Here is a 20,928-nt window from a genome sequence, read left to right on the forward strand (position 1 = left end):
GACCTCCAGGGGGCCCTGACCTCCAGGGGCCCTGACCTCCGGGGGCCCTGACCTCCAGGGGCCCTGACCTCCAGGGGCCCTGACCTCCAGGGGGCCCTGACCTCCAGGGGCCCTGACCTCCAGGGGGCCCTGACCTCCAGGGGCCCTGACCTCCAGGGGCCCTGACCTCCAGGGGGCCCTGACCTCCAGGGGCCCTGACCTCCAGGGGGCCCTGACCTCCAGGGGGCCCTGACCTCCAGGGGGCCCTGACCTCCAGGGGCCCTGACCTCCAGGGGCCCTGACCTCCAGGGGCCTGACCTCCAGGGGCCCTGACCTCCAGGGGGCCCTGACCTCCAGGGGCCCTGACCTCCAGGGGCCCTGACCTCCAGGGGGCCCTGACCTCCAGGGGCCCTGACCTCCAGGGGGCCCTGACCTCCAGGGGGCCCTGACCTCCAGGGGCCCTGACCTCCAGGGGCCCTGACCTCCATGGGGGCCTGACCTCCAGGGGCCCTGACCTCCAGGGGGCCTGACCTCCAGGGGCCCTGACCTCCAGGGGCCCTGACCTCCAGGGGGCCCCCATTGATTTTGTTAGCCACTCTCAGTCAGATATCATATTGACATGGAATAAGTCATGGCAAAATGTGTAGAATTGCAGGAAATTAGCTGTAAAACTGCAACAAAAAGTTATGTAAAACTAATGTATTTGTTAATAAAATACTTTTTCTGCTAACACACCCCTCTGTTCGTATTGAATGATAGCACGGCAGTTGATGTGTTGACGTTCACTTTTGGATGTAGCAACGCTCACTACTTATCACAGGGATGTGATTGGTTGTTAAACTGTAGCTCTAAAAACGAATTGGCTAATCCCAAGAGTGACAGATTCTTATCCCTGGCCACCATCCCAGATCTGGCTAGATAAACATGTCACATCCCAGTACAACGTTACCCAGACACCTGGGATGGCAGCGTCATACGTTTCTACAACCATTGCAGAGATTTTTGTACGCTGATGTTCTTAGTGAGAGCTACCTTTCGACACTGCTTCCCAAATTATCTTTGCAACACACAGAAATACTTTTTCCTCTTTTGGATTATGTTTTCAGGAACATGTCTTCCAAAACATGTGATGAAAAAACGATGAAATGGTTTCACAGGAAATAAATCGCTAACAAGGAGGAGATTTTATATTAGTTCATTCCTGTTTCTTCTTCTTCAACAAGAGGCAGGTGTTTCTCCTCTGGACAGAAAATAAAATAAAAGACAAACCCTCCTTTTTGCATTTTGGTAGAATTGAGCCAAGTTGGTGAGAAGCTGCTGAAGACATGATGCTACATGTCAGGTATGAAGAGGACAAGACTGGAGGCGCCAAGCCCTGCCTGTTTAAAGGCCCAGCTCTGTCAGGACTTGATTTGGCATGAGCCCGCAGCCACCAGGGGGAAGGAACGCCACAGCATAGGCCTGTCTCAACCTGTACCTGAGACGTGTTGCTGGGAGGAGAACAGTCTGTTTGTGTGTGTTGGGTTGGAGTACCTCTGGTGAGAGATGGAGTAGAAACACAGTCGCACAGAAACACACAGACACACACAGACACACACAGACACACAGACACACACAGTTATGCAGGTGTGCTGCACTGTGCGCGTGTGTGTCTTCGGTAGGCTAATGAATGTGCATTACACGCAAGTTGCAACCATTTGAAATATACAGGATGTCTCATGATCACACATGATGTTGTCCATTGCAGTTACAGGGGATGAAAAAGAGGGTTTGATTCATTGTATCTATCTGGTGCACACAGTTGGAACGGTCTTTGGTGTCAGGAAGGACAAGGTGTTGGGGGTGGCTTTTCTAAAGAATGTCATTGATCAACTTTAACAAATCAAACAAGTCACGGTTTTTACTCTTGATTAAAAAAAACACCAAGTCACCTACCAACCTGCCACAGACAGAAGCTTAGTGTTTTTATTCATTAAAAATAACAACGCTCCAATTTTCTTCTCTCTTGACTCCTTGTCAAGCCTGTAAGTGGAGTCAACTGTAGTGACTGGCTGACTGTCTGAGTAGTCAACTGTAGTGACTGGCTGACTGTCTGAGTAGTCAACTGTAGTGACTGGCTGACTGTCTGAGTAGTCAACTGTAGTGACTGGCTGACTGTCTGAGTAGTCAACTATAGTGTATGTCTGTCTGTCTGTGGAGCTATGTCCTCACGCTACCTGGTTCTCCCAAAGCATTTTAGAATTTTTGCATTGTAATTTCATGAAAAGTCCATAATATATCTGCAATAACAGTGGAATGACAGTGTTTCACAGTATTACTTATCCGCCAGTGTTGTGATTGGCTGTGATATTCGCCTATTGATTTCTCCCGCCGGAACGGCATCTGTTGTCAAAATGGGAAAGCTGTTCTGACTTTGTGGCTGTGTTATCTAGTGGAAATCGGGTCAAGTGGCCAATGGAGAAATCGCTCTGTCATTTCCTGGTGGCAAAAATTCTACACTGTTCGCTCAATTTCAGATTATAATAAAATAAAAAATAAATTGGTCATTTAGCAGACGCTCTTATCCAGAGCGATTTACAGGAGCAATTAGGGTTAAGTGCCTTGCTCAAGGGCACAGACAGTTTTTTCACCTAGTCGGCTCGGGGATTAGAACCAGCGACCTTTCGGTTACTGGCACAACGCTCTTAACCACTAAGCTACCTGCCGCCCTATGAGAAAACAAGCACTGTATAGTGTAGGGAATCATTGTACCATCTAAATCGCTGTGAAATATCTTCTCAATAACAGAAAATATCGTTTTTACAGCTGTTCGAAAGTAAACGGCTGAAACGCGAGTCTCCGCCATGTTACGGGAAATGGGATGCGGGGAGATTTGTTTTGAATGCAGCCTAGTGCTGTTGCAATTCACCCATCTTCCACGTGGGGCAGACATTCTGAGACATTTTAGGTGTAGTACCCTTTTTAAATGGCTGACTTTGTCCCAAATGGCACCCTATTCCCTACATAGTGCACTACTTTAGACCAGAGCCTTATGGTAGCGCACTATATAGGGAATAGGGAGCCATTTGGGACGCACTGTTGTGATTTAAGCGGCTATGTATTGTGTTAGCAGTGTTTTCCCTGTGTGTGTGTGTGTGTGTGTGTGTCATTCATATTGTGAATGGCTCATAATTACATAGTAACACATGAGAGAGTACCGCGCCCTTCCTGGGAGAGGAGAAGAGGGCCACTGGGGGGCCACTGTGAGTGTTTCCCTTTCGGCAGCAGCTCCGTAGCAAACATACCGCCAGCAGCACATAGTCGCTCAAAGTTTGTGGCTTGAGGCCTGTGATGGTTGATTTTCATCTGGCTGGCGGTGTGTGTGTTAACCTACAGGATGGCACCAGTCTTAAACAACTGTTGTCTTCTGCCTCGATCGTGGCTGAGATACTGAGAATGCTTTATGTTACCATGTATTGTTGTCCTTCGCTAAATGAATGGTCAGTTTTGAAATTATTCACAAGCACTGAATCCCCCCTTTACGGCATTTTATTTTTTATTTATTTTATTTCACCTTTATTTAACCAGGTAAGCCAGTTGAGAACAAGTTCTCATTTACAACTGCGACCTGGCCAAGATAAAGCAAAGCAGTGTGATAAAAACAACAACACAGAGTTAGCATATCTCTTTCTGTCTCTCTCCCCCTCTCTCTCTCTCTCTCTCTCTCTCTCCCCCTCTCTCTCTCTCTCTCCCCCTCTCTCTCCCCCTCTCTCCTGTGTGTGTGTGTGTGTGTGTGTGTGTGTGTGTGTGTGTGTGTGTGTTGGAGGAGCTACTCTTGATGAAAGGAAAGGGAGTGCTAGCTAGATGGATCGTCCTGGCACGAAGGAGAAGAGAGGAGACGTTTCCTTGCCAAGTAAAAGCTAGATTGTGTAATAATATAAAAAGTCAGACAGCTGCTGGGATGGGCTCCTTTCAATGGAACACAACTTAGTAGAGATGGAATTTAATGTAGCATTGTTCTAGCGCACCGAACACTGCCCCGGGACCTTTTCACAATCTTCACAGGACTGCATTGTTCTAGCGCACCGAACACTGCCCCGGGACCTTTTCACAATCTTCACAGGACTTTGTCCCCCTTCAGAACAGAAGTGAACCTGACAGGCAAAGTTTTCCATCATGTTCTCTTCACTGGAGGGATTAAACACTGGGGTGCGTCCCAAATTGTACCCTATTCCCTATATTATAGTGCACTACTTTTGACCAGGGCCCATGGGCTAAAGTAGTGCACTATATAGGGAATAGGGGGCCATTTGGGACGTAATATGAATGCTTACAAAGCAGCAGCAGGAATCTGAGAAGTATGGTTATGTCTGGAAGAATCAACTGACTGTTTTCTTTGATGGCCTTTCTACCTTCTTACAGTGCCAGTTAGGCAGATGACCACTGACTGACCCTTTGGGCAGATGACCACTGACTGACCCTTTGGGCAGATGACCACTGACTGACCCTTTGGGCAGATGACCACTGACTGACCCTTTGGGCAGATGACCTCTGACTGACCCTTTGGGCAGATGACCTCTGACTGACCCCTTCTGTGTTTGGGAATGATTCAACCTCTGACTGTCCCATTAGTCAGGTAGCACCATAGCGTTGTGGATGACAAGTCTTTCAGTGAGGAAACTTCCATTCCTGCGGTCAGTGACACTGCTTAGTCAGATGCTGTGTCAGCCAGGTAGTGGTGGTTACTGTGGTAACCACCTCTGACCTCATTTCTACAGTAAGAGCCAGGAAGACTCATGACGAAACACACGATGAGTGTCATTGAGTCCTTGTTGGATTGAGACCGAGACATACAGTGCTATGAGGAACCTCTGCCTACCTTGGCCATCAGATTGCAACACTGTGTCGTGTCCCCATGTCTTGAAGATGAAATCCAGGTCCAGAGTTAAAGGAGGAAGGCCAATTAAATTGTCCCTGGAGGGAGGGGGTCCATTTTATTGCACCACTCCTCAGAAGTGGCTGGCTACTGCCCCTGAGCCCAACTACCAAGAGACATTAGCTAGGTGTGTCCCATCTAACAACAATCAAACACACACACACACACACACACACACACACACAGGGCTTTACATTAACATTTTTAATGGGTAGCAATTATAAAAAAGCTCAAATGTTGATACAGAAATCAGTTTCAGTCATTTGTGGAATATGTTTCTACATTGTTTAAAAGCACTACCTATTGAAATGCATTACATTAAATTCTACACTGTCTCTTTAAGAGTGTCCCGTTTGAGTGACAACATGTAAGAGATGAGTCATTCACTGCTGTGATCATTGATCTCCTGAAGAAGATATCCATTTTCCTTTCTGTCTGTGTGTCCCCAGATGTTTAGATGTACTGGTAATGTTACCATGGCTACATTCAGTAGACTACTGGTGAAGTAACCAAGTTGTTAGCTAGCCGAGGTAACATGACTGAACAAGGTGTAAACAAATGCCCGCAAGTGGTTTTGGAACGACCCACGAAATGGTTTATGAACAGGGCCTTAAAACAATTATTTATAGAAAAACAACAAAATTGCATGTTCTAATTGGATGTTCTAATTTCAATTGCGCACCTCAAGAGACTGGTTTCGGCATTGCTAACTGTTTCGGCATGCTAACTGTTTCGGCATCGCTAACTGTTTTCGGCATCGCTAACTGTTTTCGGCATCGCTAACTGTTTCGGCATCGCTAACTGTTTTCGGCATCGCTAACTGTTTTGGCATCGCTAACTGTTTTCGGCATCGCTAACTGTTTTCGGCATCGCTAACTGTTTTCGGCATCGCTAACTGTTTTCGGCATCGCTAACTGCCTTTACGTCTTCAGAAAATCACTGATGCATTCTTTCATATTCTTTACATGTTGGCTTTGGATTGAACGAATCTGCTCTCACCAAAATGGTCGCCCTGCCCACACACACACACACATATCACTGATGAAGAGCGTGTGTGTGTGGGTGGGTGTGCATGTTTTAGGCCATAATCACAGACCTGTCTTTAACCCTCTGTGCTACAGATTTTGATTTGATTTGAAGGCTAGAATGTGTTGATTTATCTGTGGTCCTAAAGGTCAGTGGCTCCAGATGCTCCATTTCCAGAAGATTCACCTACTTTGTAGTTCTTAGTTTTGACTGTCCTGGGCCTGACATTTAAAATGTGACCTTTTTTTTGAATTGGTTAGTCTAGGAATCTAACCCTTTGAACTCTCTTGTCTCTCTGCAGTACTGCATTTTGTACACTTTTTGGTAAAGTTCATGTTCATGTTAAATTATGTTGATGACAAGCGGCTCCTGATGAGGTTTCTATTTTGTGTTGAACTTTGAAGGATTCCACTCTCTCTCTCTCTCTCTCTCTCTCTCTCTCTCTCTCTCTCTCTCTCTCTCTCTCTCTCTCTCTCTCTCTCTCTCTCTCTCTCCCCCAGTACTCTACAGAGCTGAAGAAGCTGTACTGTCAGATCGCCAAGACGTGTCCCATCCAGATCAAGGTGCTGACCAACCCCCCGCAGGGCGCTGTTATCAGAGCCATGCCCGTTTACAAGAAGGCAGAGCACGTCACCGAGGTGGTCAAACGCTGCCCCAACCACGAGCTCAGCCGCGAGTTCAACGACGGTTAGTTAGTTATATGTCTCTCAGACACTCCTAAAGCACTGTTGATAACATAATATCTTTTTATAAACTGTAAAAAACTGAACATCTTATTTTGGACATTAAGCCCACGTATAGGTGTTGAGTCACATATGAACATGCAACATATTTTGCTGTTTGAGTTCAACGACCGCTAGTTAACTTATCGCTCTCAGGAAATGCTCCTTGCAGTGAGCATTTAGTTACCAATGTTTTGGATCACTATTATTATTATCATTATTAACTAACCTTTACTCCTCAGATGCTTCCTGTACCATGACATTATTAACTAACCTTTACTCCTCAGATGCTTCCTGTACCATGACATTATTAACTCAAATACCTTTGATGAACCATTGATCTCTAATTGATCTTCTCTGATATGAACATGCAACATATTTTGCTATTTGATAAGCTTATGGTATGTTGTGTTTGTAGGTCAGATAGCCCCTCCCAGTCACCTGATCCGAGTGGAGGGTAACAGCCACTCCCAGTATCTGGAGGACTCCATCACGGGCCGTCAGAGTGTGCTGGTCCCCTACGAGCCCCCCCAGGTAGGCTACAGTTCTCTCCTGTCTGCCCTCCTTACAAGCCCCCCCCAGGCAGTGTAGAGTAAGCCCTGTCACCACCAAGCCCCCCACCCCCCGGCGACAGACAGTCTCCAACCCCTGTCCACCTGCCTGTCCACCTTGTCTCTCCCCTGTCCCCTCTGTCATCACGGTGTCACAACCACCACTCTATCTATCCGTCTGCAACACCCTACGTGTCTCAGACGGGGTCACCGCAGCCCCTGAACTTCTGTAAACCTGGCCGAGACACGTACTGGCCCTCTCATAGCCCCCATACCCCCTCATCCAATCAGTCATTGACTGTCAGCCCAGCAGCTGGTGTCCTCAATATCCCCTCACCCCTACTGGACCCATACTGTGTCCTCCATCAGTCCTGGCTCTGGACTGAACATTTTAGTCGTTTAGCAGACGCTCTTATCCGGAGCGACTTACAGTGCAGTTAGTGCATACATTTTTCATACTGGCCCCCCTCGTGGGAATCGAAACCCACAACCCTGGCGTTGCAAGCGCCACGCTCTACCAACTGAGCTACAGGAGGGGACACTCAGCACACTACCACCACTGTCATATTTAAAAGGCAGTGTTTATGTCCAGATGGTCAGATGTGTAGTAACTGTGTTTTTATAACCACTGACCATTTCCCTCAGTCATTCATTTATTTCTGTTTATGTCCAGATGTATTGAGGTTGAGGTTTTAATTCACTAACCTGCTGCTCTCTTCTCTTCCAGGTGGGCACAGAGTTCACCACCATCCTGTATAACTTCATGTGTAACTCCAGCTGTGTGGGAGGCATGAACCGACGCCCCATCCTCATCATCGTCACCCTGGAAACCAGAGAGTAAGACATTAGTGTTGTCAGTGGTTACTAGGGATGCACAATTTCTGGGAAACTTTCCCCAGTTTGAGGATTCCCGGAATCAGGAGTGGGAATCCAAACGGGATTTATGAAAAACAAAGGAACTTTGGGGAAATGTCCGTATTGGGTCCCACCTCCTCATAGATGGTAAATAAGTGTTACTGACCTGTCTGTCTCTCTCCTGCCTCCTAGTGGTCAGGTGCTGGGTCGGCGGTGCTTCGAGGCCAGGATCTGTGCGTGCCCTGGCCGGGACCGTAAGGCGGACGAGGACAGCATCCGCAAGCAGCATGTTACTGATGGAACAAAGACCAGTGAGGGTATGAAACGCCGTAAGTAGTGCTGGGAGCTGGTGGAGGACTGACTGACTGCCTCTGATTATACCACACTCTATCTGTCTCTCACACTGCATGCTGCCAGCCCCTGTGCTGCCTCCTCCTTCTCTGTGCTGCCTCCTCCTGCTCTGTACTGTGCTGTGTCCTCCTGCTCTGTGCTGCGTCCTCCTGCTCTGTGCCGCCTCCTCCTGCTCTGTACTGTGCTGCCTCCTCCTGCTCTGTGCTGCCTCCTCCTGCTCTGTGCTGCGTCCTCCTGCTCTGTGCTCGTTTTCCATCCTATGCTTGCTGAGGTTAATACATAGGATAAAGTTACCATCATCCCAGGTGTACCAGCCCAGGTACTTACCAGGCTTCTGTCCCCCTCCCCAGCCTTCCGCCAGGCCTCCCATGGGATCCAGATGTCCTCCATCAAGAAGAGAAGATCCACAGATGAGGAAGTGTTCTGTCTGCCTGTAAGTGTCTGCAGTCTGGCCACATTCCTCTTCTCCTTCTGCTGGGATTTCCCCAGGGAATTAAAATGACCCCATGATGATCCATACAGTATTGACTGACCATGTGAAGTTCTGATACTGTCTGTCCTATAGAAATAGAATTGGAACCCAGATGAACATATGACAGTCTTGTTGGGTACAGGAGGAAGAAAACATTTATATGGAGAGCATTTCAAAATAAGAGCCTGAACTTCAGAACAAAAGTCCTCTGTCCATACTGGCAAAACCAACCCTGTTATATATACTATGTATACAAAAGTATCTGGACACCACCTCAAATTAGTGGATTCGGCTATTTCAGCCACACCCGTTGCTGACAGGTGTATAGAATCGAGCACACAGCCATGCAATCTCCATGGACAAACATTGGCAGTAGAATGGCCTTACTGAAGAGCTCAGTGAGTCAGTTCGTCAAATTTCTGCCCTGCTAGAGCTGCCCCGGTCAACTGTAAGTGCTGTTGTGAGGTGGAAACGTCTAGGAGCAACAACGGCTCATCCGTGAAGTGGTAGGCCACACAATCTCACAGAACGGGACCGCCGAGTGCTGAAGCGCGTAGCGCGTAAAAATCGTATGTCCTCGGTTGCAACATTCACTACCGAGTTCCAGACTGCCTCTAGAAGCAACGTCAGCACAATAACTGTTTGTCGGGAGCTTAATGAAATGGGTTTCCATGGCCGAGCAGCTGCACACAAGCCTAAGATCACCATTCGCAATGCCGAGCATCGGCTGGAGTGGTGTAAAGCTCGCCGCCATTGAACTCTGGAGCAGTGGAAACGTGTTCTCTGGAGTGATGAATCACGCTTCACCATCTGGCAGTCCGACGGACTAATCTGGGTTTGGTGGATGCCAGGAGAACGCTACCTGCTCCAATGCATAGTGCCAACTGTAAAGATTGGTAGAGGAGGAATAATGGTCTGGGGTGTTTTTCATGGTTTGAAATGGTTTGTCGAGATCGGTGTGGAAGAACTTGACTGGCCTGCACAGAGCCCTGACCTCAACCCCATCGAACACCTTTGGGATGAATTGGAACGCCGACTGCGAGCCAGGCCTAATCGCCCAACATCAGTGCCCAACCTCACTAATGCTCTTGTGGCTGAATGGAAGCAAGTCCCCGCAGCAATGTTCCAACATCTAGTGGAAAGCCTTCCCAGAAGAGTGGAGGCTGTTATAGCAGCAAAGTGGGGGACCAACTCCATATTAATGCCCAGGATTTTGGAATGAGATGTTCGACGAGCAGGTGTCCACATACTTTTGGTCATGTAGAGAATGCTTTCTATAAAACAATATTATATACGTCTCTGTGTGCATTATATTAATATTGTGGAATGTCCCAGCTGCTAACCAACTCCTCTCTCTCTCTCTCTCTCTCTCTGCCCCCCTGTAGATTAAAGGCCGTGAAATCTATGAGATTCTGGTGAAAATCAAAGAGTCTTTGGAACTCATGCAGTTTCTGCCTCAGCACACTGTGGAGTCGTACAGGCAGCAGCAGCAGAACATCCTGCAGAAACAGTGAGTACTCCTCCCTGTCAGACAGTTCTATTAGATAAAGGAGAACTATATAAAGGTTCAGTAAAAAAACTAGAACCAGTAGCTGAAACCACTGAGCTAGGCTTACAAACACTAGTGTGATGTGAACCACTAAGCTGGTAACGAGGTCCTCCTCAGCCTCACTTCATGGTCTGGTTCCTTGTTTTGTCTCATAACTGCATGCTTCACGGTTGACATTTTAACTTGTTTGCCTATTAATTAAAGAAAGACTGTGTACTGTGTACTGCAGCATGCGAAGTAAGCTTATTTAAGGGAAAGTCCTAAGTTGTGAAATGATAGTTTTACTTTTTTGTTTTGGATTCAACACCAGCCTGATTGAGCATGATAGCTTGTTTGGTGGAATTTTGCCTGTTAAGATTTAGGGTTGTGTAACATTGGTTCTGATTACTACAGTAATGATGTTTGAGCTGAGTGAATACACCAGCATGATGACTATTTGGATAAGGATGAAGACAGTGGCTGTTTTGACAGATGAAAATTGTTGCTTTTTGGTTACTCACTCACTACATTTTATCAGAAGTTGCATAACGCATTTGCTTCTCAGAGGGTTGTGTGATGTAGAGCTGAGTTTAGGATATTATGGGATGTTACCTAAGGCTGGGCAGCAGGACCTACGCTCGGCCAGCCTCCGTAGACTAATGGAAACGCCTTTAGGTGCTCTGCCAGGTTTGCACAACAACAACAGCCGTTTCCAAATCCATTATCCAGTCAGTCCCAGTAATTGGCTTGAGTGTATTCATACTCTGTCATACACAAACACAAATGCTGCACTCCCTTGCCCTCAGTGAGGGGCGGCCTGGGAGCAGAAATCGGCCCTGGCATTTCTAACACGTTGACAAAAAATTTCCTGAAGGCCTCTACACCGGCCCCATTTATTAGCCAGATAATGATCGTTTTGCGCTAAAAAAAACAAGTTAGACCAGCCCACTGGGCTAAATATGGACCAGCCCATTTCGGGCAAATGCCAGATGGCCGGTCCGCCCCTGCCCTTAGTCCTCGCCCATTCAGTTAAAGGGCTGGGGAGAAAAAGGCGGTTATCTGTAAATTATAGTTTTAAATAGTGTGCTGCTTTCTTTGACGCCCTATGATAATTACTGCTTATGTTATCGTTTCTCATTTAGTAAACTGCCAGACTCTCTGACATAATGCTTGAAAAAATACTGGTTTGAAAAGCCAGTTTTAGGCGTAGCCTATTTTAGGTTTACTGGTAGTTTGGGTTCTGTCGTCCTGCCCTCTGGCGCCCCCATCCACAGTCTGGCTGGATGTGGCAGTGCAGCAGGTAAGGGCAGGGCCCAGTGGTTTTAAATGCTGCAACGCTGTCACCGGTTAGTTTCATAAGAACAGAACAGTATTTAGCCTACACTATACTTTACGCTATTTATGTTTTGGTGATATTTTCAATATCCTCAAACTCAAAACACTCAACAGCTGTACTGGACTGAAAATCTGCTCAAGTCGTTTGTTACATAGTTGACTGGACTGTTCTAGATTGTTCTCTAATCAGGTCCTCATGCCTCTTCTCTACATACTGCTCTGTATTCTGATGCTTTACTCTCATCTCCATGACCTTTCACCTGGATTATTCCTAACCCCAGTGGTGTTCTTCACAGCATTATCAAATAATATTAAATATTTTTATTTTCTTGTTTATTTTTTACTCTGGAAGGTCAAGTCAAGAGTCTCCCGATGTGATACTATTGCTGTCTAATAGTGCCCTCTTCTGGGGGATAATGTTACCACACACTACACTGAAATGGCCATCATTCATTTTCTTCTTAAATACTGTGTTTCCAAATGGCTCCGTTTCTCTACTTTGTAAACTCTCTCCTCTCAACTTTTGACTTTCTATTGGTTTCTTTGTCTGTTTCCTGTTTCTTACTCTCCTAAAGTGAGTCCTTATTTTCCCTCTCTCTCTCTCTCTCTCTCTCTCTCTCTCTCTCTCTCTCTGGTTCCAGTCTGCTTAAAGCCCGGCTACGTTCAGAGCTCCTGGAGCCCTTAGCAGCAGAGCAGAGGAGATGATGCAGTATTTTCTGAGACTCCCCTCATCCTCACATTCCTCCTTCCTTCAGCCTCCTCCTTCCTCCTCCCTTCAGTTTCCTCACCCCTCAAACCTCAGCCACAATCAGACTAGGGGCTCCTCTTTCACCTCTCCTCTCTCCTCCCTCTTTCAGGGTGCTTTCTAATTATCTCTCTCCTCTCTCTCGCTCTCTCTATTTCTCCCTCTCTCTCTCTTTCGCTCCCTCTCTCCCGCTCTGCTCTGTCTCTGGGTTCCTGCTCTGAGGTTGTGTCTCTGTTGAAACTCTCACATTCTCCAAACAGAGTTAAATAAACAGATAAACAGTCTGTTGGTGCTTCATGTTCATGAAATAAAACATTTTTTTCTATTCATTACTTATGTAACACAAATAATTTGCTACAACTTTAGTCTGTCTGGCAAGTACTCTGCATACCAGTCTACTGATAAGGTGCTGTCACATTCTAAAGTGATAAATTAAGATGTTTTTGCATGCCAGATTTTTTAAAGAAACTTTGTAGCTAATATGTGGTAACACCAGTCTCAAACAGCAGACTGCGCTAGAGTTATTCAATTCATTTGATCAGTTTGTTTCATTAAACATTTTACATTGGGAGTCATTTAGCAGACGCTCTTATCCAGTGCGTACTTTTTTCGTACTGGTCCTCCGTGGGAATCGAACCCACAACCCTGGCGTTGCAAGCGCCATGCTCTACCAGCTGAGCCCCACGGGGCCCCGTGGTCAGAGATGAGGTCATACGGCTCATCAAGGACATCATGTTTAAAAGCCCCATTCATGTCTTTGTTGCTTTTTAGGTTTATGTGTTGCTTATGGTAAAAATGAAGTTAGTAATTGAGTTACGGACAGGGACACAGTCTACTTGTATTGCAGTCAGAACACATTGCACATGCATAGTAGCCGCCTCTCGGCTGACCTCTCCTCCTATTGGCTGGGGCTTGTCAGGAACCAAGCACTAGTGTTTTTCTACAAGACTTATCTTGTCTTTGAGTTCTCTTAAGCTTTCACTTTATCTAGCTTTTTGTTTTCTCATTGGAGCTGGACTCAAACCTAAACGTGCGTTCCAAATGGTACCCTATTGTCTACCAGAGCCCTATGGGTCCAGAGCCCTATCTATGGGTCCAGATCCCTATCTATGGGTCCAGATCCCTATCTATGGGTTCAGAGCCCTATCTATGGGTCCAGAGCCCTATCTATGGGTCCAGATCCCCATCTATGGGTCCAGATCCCCATCTATGGGTCCAGATCCCTATCTATGGGTCCAGAGCCCTATCTATGGGTCCAGATCCCTATCTATGGGTCCAGAGCCCTATCTATGGGTCCAGAGCCCTATCTATGGGTCCAGATCCCTATCTATGGGTCTTGGTCAAAAGTAGTGCATAAAGAAGAAATAGGGTGCTATTTGGGACGTGGACTTAGTAATCTAATGGGGAGAGATTTTATTATGAAGATAACTTTGATAATGCTGGTCATGTTGTATAAAGTCACTGCTGGACAGTTTGTTTGTTTTTGACCCATTTGATCTTTGAATTTTCTGAAAGATATTTAGCATTTATTTAGGATTGACAGATACATGACAAACATATTGCTTTATGTACAGAGAGCAGACTCTATGAATAACTTGCTTTATGGACAGAGAGCAGATTCTATGGAGAACTTGCTTTATGGACAGAGAGCAGATTCTACGGAGAACTTGCTTTTGTGACCGTTGTTTGAAACAGATTGTTGTGATACATGGCTGTTGCACTTTGGTCTGTCAAAACTCAATAAATGTATTTTCTGCTTTGACTTTCCTTCTCCATTTCCCCTTTTTTCCTCTCCATCTGCAAAACAAGGAACCTCAGCTAAAGCCCATTATCCTACTAAGGGCTCTATTCAATCAGATCAGCTTTATCCGACATCTGCATAGCGGTTGTTTTGGCGGTGGCGGTACTGCGTTAGAGCTGTCCAATCCACAAGCGGTTCCTGGCGTTACACCTAAAGCGGACATTGCCATTTTAGTCTTTTTTTTTTTTTTAGCAGACGCTCTTATCCGGAGCGACTTACAGGAGCAATTAGGGTTAAGTGCCTTGCTCAAGGGCACATCGACAGATTTTTCACCTAGTCGGCTCAGGGATTAGAACCAGCGACCTTTCGGTTACTGGCACAACGCTCTTAACCACTAAGCTACCTGCCGCCCCATTGGCTGCACTGAGTTGCATTAACAGAAATCCCATGCAGACCTGTTTATAAATTGGAACACAGGAATGTGTGATGTAATCTACACCTTGATTAGGCTGATAGAAATCCTAATTTCATTGAATTATTTATATTCTATTTGAGTGTCATCATTTCTATATAGCCTAGACTTTCTTGTTCTGAACTTCTAAGGAGAGTGGGGCAGGTGTGGCTTCGTGACAATCGCAAGAGCGGCTGCTCACCGATCTGACAGCTCCAACGCCAAAACATCTGCTATCGACAGTTAACACTTGATCTGATTTGAATCTACGCCCAAATCTACACTCATAGACAACACATACTGTTAGATGAAACATACACTTTATAGTCATAGAGATATGCTTTGAGTTTCTGTGGCATGCTTGAATTTAATCATTTCCGATAATGTTGAAAACACATTGGCGTGTAAGAGATTAATTTGAAAGGTTAATGTTTGAGAATAACGTTAGCTACACAATCTGTCAAAATGATTACCTAACCCAGTCAATGTTAACTATACTGAACAGTAAAACTGATTACCTTACCCAGTCAATATTAACTATACTGAACAGTAAAACTGATTACCTTACCCAGTCAATGTTAACTATACTGAACAGTAAAACTGATTACCTTACCCAGTCAATGTTAACTATACTGAACAGTAAAACTGATTACCTAACCCAGTCAATGTTAACTATACTGAACAGTAAAACTGATTACCTAACCCAGTCAATGTTAACTATACTGAACAGTAAAACTGATTACCTTACCCAGTCAATGTTAACTGCTAAATGGTATATTGATTATTAACATCAATGTTAACTATACTGAACAGTAAAACGGATTACCTAACCCAGTCAATGTTAACTATGCTGAAATGGTATATTATTACCTTATAGTCAATGTTAACTATACTGAACAGTAAAACTGATTACCTTACCCAGTCAATGTTAACTGTACTAACGGTATACTGATTATCTATATCATTGTTAACTATACTGAACAGTAAAACGGATTACCTAACCCAGTCAATGTTAACTGCTAAATGGTATATTATTATTATATATTGTTAACTATACTGAACAGTAAAACTGATTACCTTACCCAGTCAATGTTAACTGCTAAATGGTATATTATTATTATATATTGTTAACTATACTGAACAGTAAAACTGATTACCTAACCCAGTCAATGTTAACTATACTGAACAGTAAAACTGATTACCTTACCCAGTCAATGTTAACTGCTAAATGGTATATTATTATTATATATTGTTAACTATACTGAACAGTAAAACTGATTACCTAACCCAGTCAATGTTAACTGCTAAATGGTATATTATATTAGATATTATTAACTATACTGAACAGTAAAACTGAAATATTGTTCTTGTTGTTTACCACTGTATGTAACTAACAGCCAGGTTAACCCTTTGTCGTTAAAGATGGGATCTCTGGGGGGATGAGAGTAATGGGCTGTATCCTCCTCTCCCCTGCCCCAGGAGCTCCACGGCCCTTCAGCCGCCGTACGGCTCCAGCTCCCCTCCTCACCCCCACGGCAAGGTCAACAAGCTCCCCTCCGTCAGCCAGCTCATCAACCCCCAGCAACGCAACACACTCACCCCTTCCTCCATGGCCCAAGGCCTGAATGACAGTAAGTGTGCCTTACCCCTTTGTATAGTGAGAGATTCTGCCCCCCCCGACTCTCTGTCTGTCTGGCCCCTGTCCTGTCTGGCCCCTGTCCTGTCTGGCCCCTGTCCTGTCTGGCCCCTGTCCTGTCTGGCCCCTGGCCTGTCTGGCCCCTGTCCTGTCTGGCCCCTGTCCTGTCTGGCCCCTGTCCTGTCTGGCCCCTGGCCTGTCTGGCCCCTGTCCTGTCTGGCCCCTGTCCTGTCTGGCCCCTGTCCTGTCGGGCCCCTGGCCTGTCTGGCCCCTGGCCTGTCTGGCCCCTGGCCTGTCTGGCCCCTGTCCTGTCTGGCCCCTGGCCTGTCTGGCCCCTGGCCTGTCTGGCCCCTGTCCTGTCTGGCCCCTGGCCTGTCTGGCCCCTGTCCTGTCTGGCCCCTGGCCTGTCTGGCCCCTGTCCTGTCTGGCCCCTGTCCTGTCTGGCCCCTGTCCTGTCTGGCCCCTGTCCTGTCTGGCCCCTGGCCTGTCCTCCTTCCTCCACCACCCCTGCTTGTTTTTTTCCCAGTCTTTCTGTGTCTGGGCCGTTGTCGTACCTCCACTGCCCGCCTCCGCCATCTCCAGTACCACGCCCCCTCTGGGCCGATCATGTGACACGCGTCAGGCAGGATAGCGGTACCTGTCTGGGAGGGGTGTGTAGGGGGCCACTGTACAACTCTCAGCCCCCCCTGTCAGAACGCTTCCTCCCATGGGTCAATGTGATCCCTGTTGAGACCCTGTTCCTCCCCTGCTCCTCCCCTCTGGGGCCTCTCTCCTTCAAATCACGTATTGTTGTTGAGATGCCCCGCTCCCACTATCTTCTGTTGATATTACACAATCTCAGAGAACGTTAAGAGTTCTTACATTTGTCCAGCCTCGTCCCTTCGCTTTATGGCAAATAGGTGGGCGGGCTGAAAAACGAATGACAGATTGTCGCTTTATAAGAGTACTGCTCACGGAAGCTTGTTTCTCTAGTGACGTTCACTGCACCTCATCTACATAATATCTGAACTATGGTATGGTGCTGGAGATAATACATTTGAAATTTTAAAAAACGGCAGATTGCCCCATTTTAAAAGTCGCTCACACTAGTCTGTTTGATTCTCTAGTGACTTCGATGATGGGCCACGTGGCAGTAGATTGCTTCCTTTATAGAGATAAAACTGATCTATCTCTGGTTTCTGTAGTGACTCCGATGATGGGCCACATGGCTATGAATGCTGACATGTCGGCCCTGAGCCCCGCACACGTCCTGCAGCCTCAGTTACCCATGGTGCCCAGCTCTCACTGCACCCCCCCGCCTCCCTACCCCATGGACAGCAGCATCTCCAGGTACCTAGCTAAACAACCGCCAGTGGAGGCTGGTGAAGGAAGGATGGCTCATAGTAATGGCTGGAATGGAATGACTTATGGTATCCATCTCTGTTTTGATACTGTTCCATTAATTCCATTCCAGGCATTACTATGAGCCCGTCCTCCGATTTTAGTGGCACCAGCCACCACTGATAACCACACATCTGTTAATGCTCTTGGACAGTTGTGGGCACTATAAAGTCAGGACGAGACGCGCAATATTGACAGAACTTTTGCAACACGGCTCTATAGCGTCTCCAATCGATAGTTTGTCACCAAAACCTGAACCACTCTACAAGGAGTGCCTGCACCTGACAAGACATCTCTCTACTGTTGGCCATTCTTGTCTAACACACTGTTGCACAAGAATGCTGAGGTGCTATTTTTATTTTCACTACTGACCTGTTCCCCCCTCTCCGTTTCCTGTTGCAGCTTTCTTCTGCGGCTGGGCTGCGCAGCCTGCCTGGACTACTTCACAGCACAGGGCCTGACCAACATCTACCAGATCGAGAACTATAACTTGGAGGTGAGGCCTTGCCTGTCACACGCACTGCATCTGTTAAACTCAGAGAGAAGGGTCGGGTGGCTTCAAGAGGCCTGAGCCTTCGTGTAAGCAAGAACAAATAAATGAAAAAATATTTATATCTGAAGTCGTCTTGTCTATTTCTGTATGCGAACCTGCACTGCGCTTCATTTTTTGGGCTGCCTGACTCTGAGCCTGAGAGCATTGTCTTCCGGGAGAGGGCGTCATTACATTTACATTATTTAGCAGACGCTCTTATCCAGAGCGACTTACAAATTGGTGCATTCACCTAATGATAGCTAGTGGGACAACCACTTTACAATAAAATAAAATATATGTTTAGAGTATATTTTTAATTTTAATTTTTTATTTATATTGATATTGTTTCTTTTTTTTCTTCTCTTCTTTTAAAAAATCCTATTGCCTTTTTTTGGGGGGGTAGAAGTATTACTAACGTGTCAGCGTTGCCATGAACTATCAGTGCAGATGGAGTCGTCTATCTGATGTAAGACTATTGCCTTTTGGGCCGCCTGGGGCCCTGGCCTTTTGGGCCGCCTGGGGCCCTGGCCTTTTGGGCCGCCTGGGGCCCTGGCCTTTTGGGCCGCCTGGGGCCCTGTGCCTATCCTGAGAGAAAGAAGACTAAACAAGGCTAAAGAGACTAACCCCCAGTGTGTGATGTCGTCCCCGTCCACAGGACCTGTCCCGGCTGAAGATCCCCCAGGAGTTTCAGCACATCATCTGGAAGGGCATCATGGAGCACCGGCAGAGCATGGAGTTCTCCCCTCCTCCCCACATCCTACGTACCTCCGGCGGGGCCTCCACCGTCAGCTTAGGGTCCTCCGAGGCCCGGAGCGAGCGGGTCATCGACGCTGTGCGCTTCACCCTGCGCCAGACCATCTCATTCCCACCGCGCGATGACTGGTCCGACTTCTCCTTCGACCTGGACTCCCGACGCAACAAGCAGCAGCGCATCAAGGAGGAGGGGGAATAGAGAAACTCTCACACACTGGGAGGAATTTCAATCTAAGGCTGTTGACAAGCGCACTGCAACAATGGGCCTGTAAAAGGCCATTTCCCTGACGTTCAGAGATCGGCTTTTACAGTAAACGCTGTGGATGTCGGCTCAAGCGCACATTACCATTAAAAGTCGAGTGCAGTACGCTTGTCGGCAATGGGCCTTGGATTGAAGCCCTGCCTCTGTCATACACCTGTTGACCAACCACTCCCGTATAATGGTACAGAACTAGGAAATCTCTGCTCTGGGTCCAGCTTCTCAAAAGCATCTTAAGGCTAAGTTCATTGTTAGAACCCTCGTAGGAGCAAAACCAAAACCATTGTTAAAGTTGTTTACTGACTGCCCCAGACCAGCTAAGTGCATCATTAGATGCATTTTTTTTTATACACTCATAAGACTAAGTTACATCGCTATCGGGAAACCGGGCCCTGGTCCTTAGTTCAGATATCCTAAAGAGCAAAAATACTATGCAAATAAAAATGCACTTATTTCATTTTATTTTATTGAAAAGCCTTCCTTAGCTGCCAGCTAGAGGATGAGAGAAATTGTGTTTTAGAAAAGATACATTTCATGATTTTTGAGACAAAGCGCTTAAATGCTTTTGTGATTTCTTTGATATTGTTTCTTAATTGTTCATAATCCATTCCAATGTTAAAGCATGACTTGAGAGGAAACCTTTTGGGGATTTGTTGTTGGGCCATAGATGTATGGCCAGGATTCAATCCAAAGCGCGTTAGACAGATGAGACCTTCAAAATAAAGATAGAAAATTGTATTTATGTCAGTGCTTCTGTCTTGCTGTTGACTCATTTGGCAAACTTCTGTCAACTGCTACCATTTCATAGATGATAATAATAATAATATACGATTACAAATTCACAATAAATATCTCAAAATACAATAGGATATACACTCAGTGGACAGTTTATTATGTACACCCATATAGTACCGGGTCAGACCCCCTTTGTCTCCAGAACAGCCTCAATTCTTTGGGAAATGGATTCTACAAGGTGTGGTGTTCAAATGTTGCTCAATTGGTATCAAGAGACCTAACGTGTGCCAGGAAAGCATTCCCCACACCATTACACCACCACCACCACCAGCCTGTACCGTTGACACCAGGCAGGATGGGGCCATGGACTCTTGCTGCTTACGCCAGATCCTGACAAAACAGGAATCGGCATTCGTCGGACCAGGCGACGTTTTTCCACTCCTCAATTGTCCAATGTTGGTGATCGCGTGCCCTGCTGCAATAGCCCATTCGGATGACTGGATGTTTTTTTGTTTGTTGCACCATTCTCGGTAAACCCTAGACACTGTCATGTGTGAAAAGCCCAGGATGCCGGATGTTTCTGAGATACTGGAACCGGCGTGCCTGGCACCAATGATCATACCATGCTGTCACTTAGAATAGGCAAAACGAGTGACCTAACATTCAATGGAACAGTAACTGGATGCCTCGATGCCTGCTTTATATAGCAAGCCACAGCCACTTGACTCACTGTCTGTAGGCGCTAACCATTTTCGTGAACAGGGTAGTGTACCTAATAAACTGGCCACTGAATACATTCATCAACGTAACACTTCAGCTCCACTATAAGCTTCCCCTTGCTTTGCCATGTCAATGTGACATTCTACCAGGGCACGTTGTTTTGAGAGCAGAGGGGAAAGAGTATTCTATTTTCCCCTACTGTACTATATTAATCGATAGTGGTTGGACTAAATGATCCTCTA

The 20,928-nt window shown here is 46.4% G+C and overlaps 1 protein-coding gene and 1 long non-coding RNA gene across 10 annotated transcripts in view; one reads left to right on the top strand and one right to left on the bottom strand.

Annotated features, from left to right (window-relative positions):
* The window catches only part of LOC121576423 (tumor protein 63), a 106,235-nt gene extending 86,262 nt beyond the window's left edge, over positions 1-19,973 (top strand). For 3 of the 9 annotated variants that reach the window (XM_041889555.2, XM_041889551.2, XM_041889556.2), the window contains 10 exons: positions 6,421-6,607; positions 7,061-7,176; positions 7,921-8,030; positions 8,241-8,377; positions 8,750-8,832; positions 10,257-10,381; positions 16,094-16,302; positions 17,492-17,636; positions 18,090-18,183; positions 18,875-19,973. In XM_041889555.2, the coding sequence (XP_041745489.1) occupies positions 6,421-6,607; positions 7,061-7,176; positions 7,921-8,030; positions 8,241-8,377; positions 8,750-8,832; positions 10,257-10,381; positions 16,094-16,302; positions 17,492-17,636; positions 18,090-18,183; positions 18,875-19,171 (1,503 nt within the window). In that variant the 3' untranslated portion in view covers positions 19,172-19,973. Of the gene's footprint in view, positions 1-6,420; positions 6,608-7,060; positions 7,177-7,920; positions 8,031-8,240; positions 8,378-8,749; positions 8,833-10,256; positions 10,382-12,375; positions 12,587-16,093; positions 16,303-17,491; positions 17,637-18,089; positions 18,184-18,874 lie in introns of those variants that run through there. The other 6 variants (XM_041889552.2, XM_041889559.2, XM_041889553.2 and 3 more) reach the window with 4 other exon arrangements.
* LOC121576424 lies at positions 7,926-8,500 on the bottom strand. The gene is made up of 3 exons (XR_006002480.1): positions 8,451-8,500; positions 8,215-8,341; positions 7,926-8,016 (listed from the first exon to the last, which is right to left on the bottom strand). It is a non-coding gene; the product is annotated as an uncharacterized LOC121576424 (long non-coding RNA).
* Positions 19,974-20,928: the final 955 nt, after the last annotated feature.

This window comes from Coregonus clupeaformis, chromosome 11, assembly GCF_020615455.1.
Source record: "Coregonus clupeaformis isolate EN_2021a chromosome 11, ASM2061545v1, whole genome shotgun sequence".
In the NCBI taxonomy this organism is placed as follows: Eukaryota; Metazoa; Chordata; class Actinopteri; order Salmoniformes; family Salmonidae; genus Coregonus; species Coregonus clupeaformis.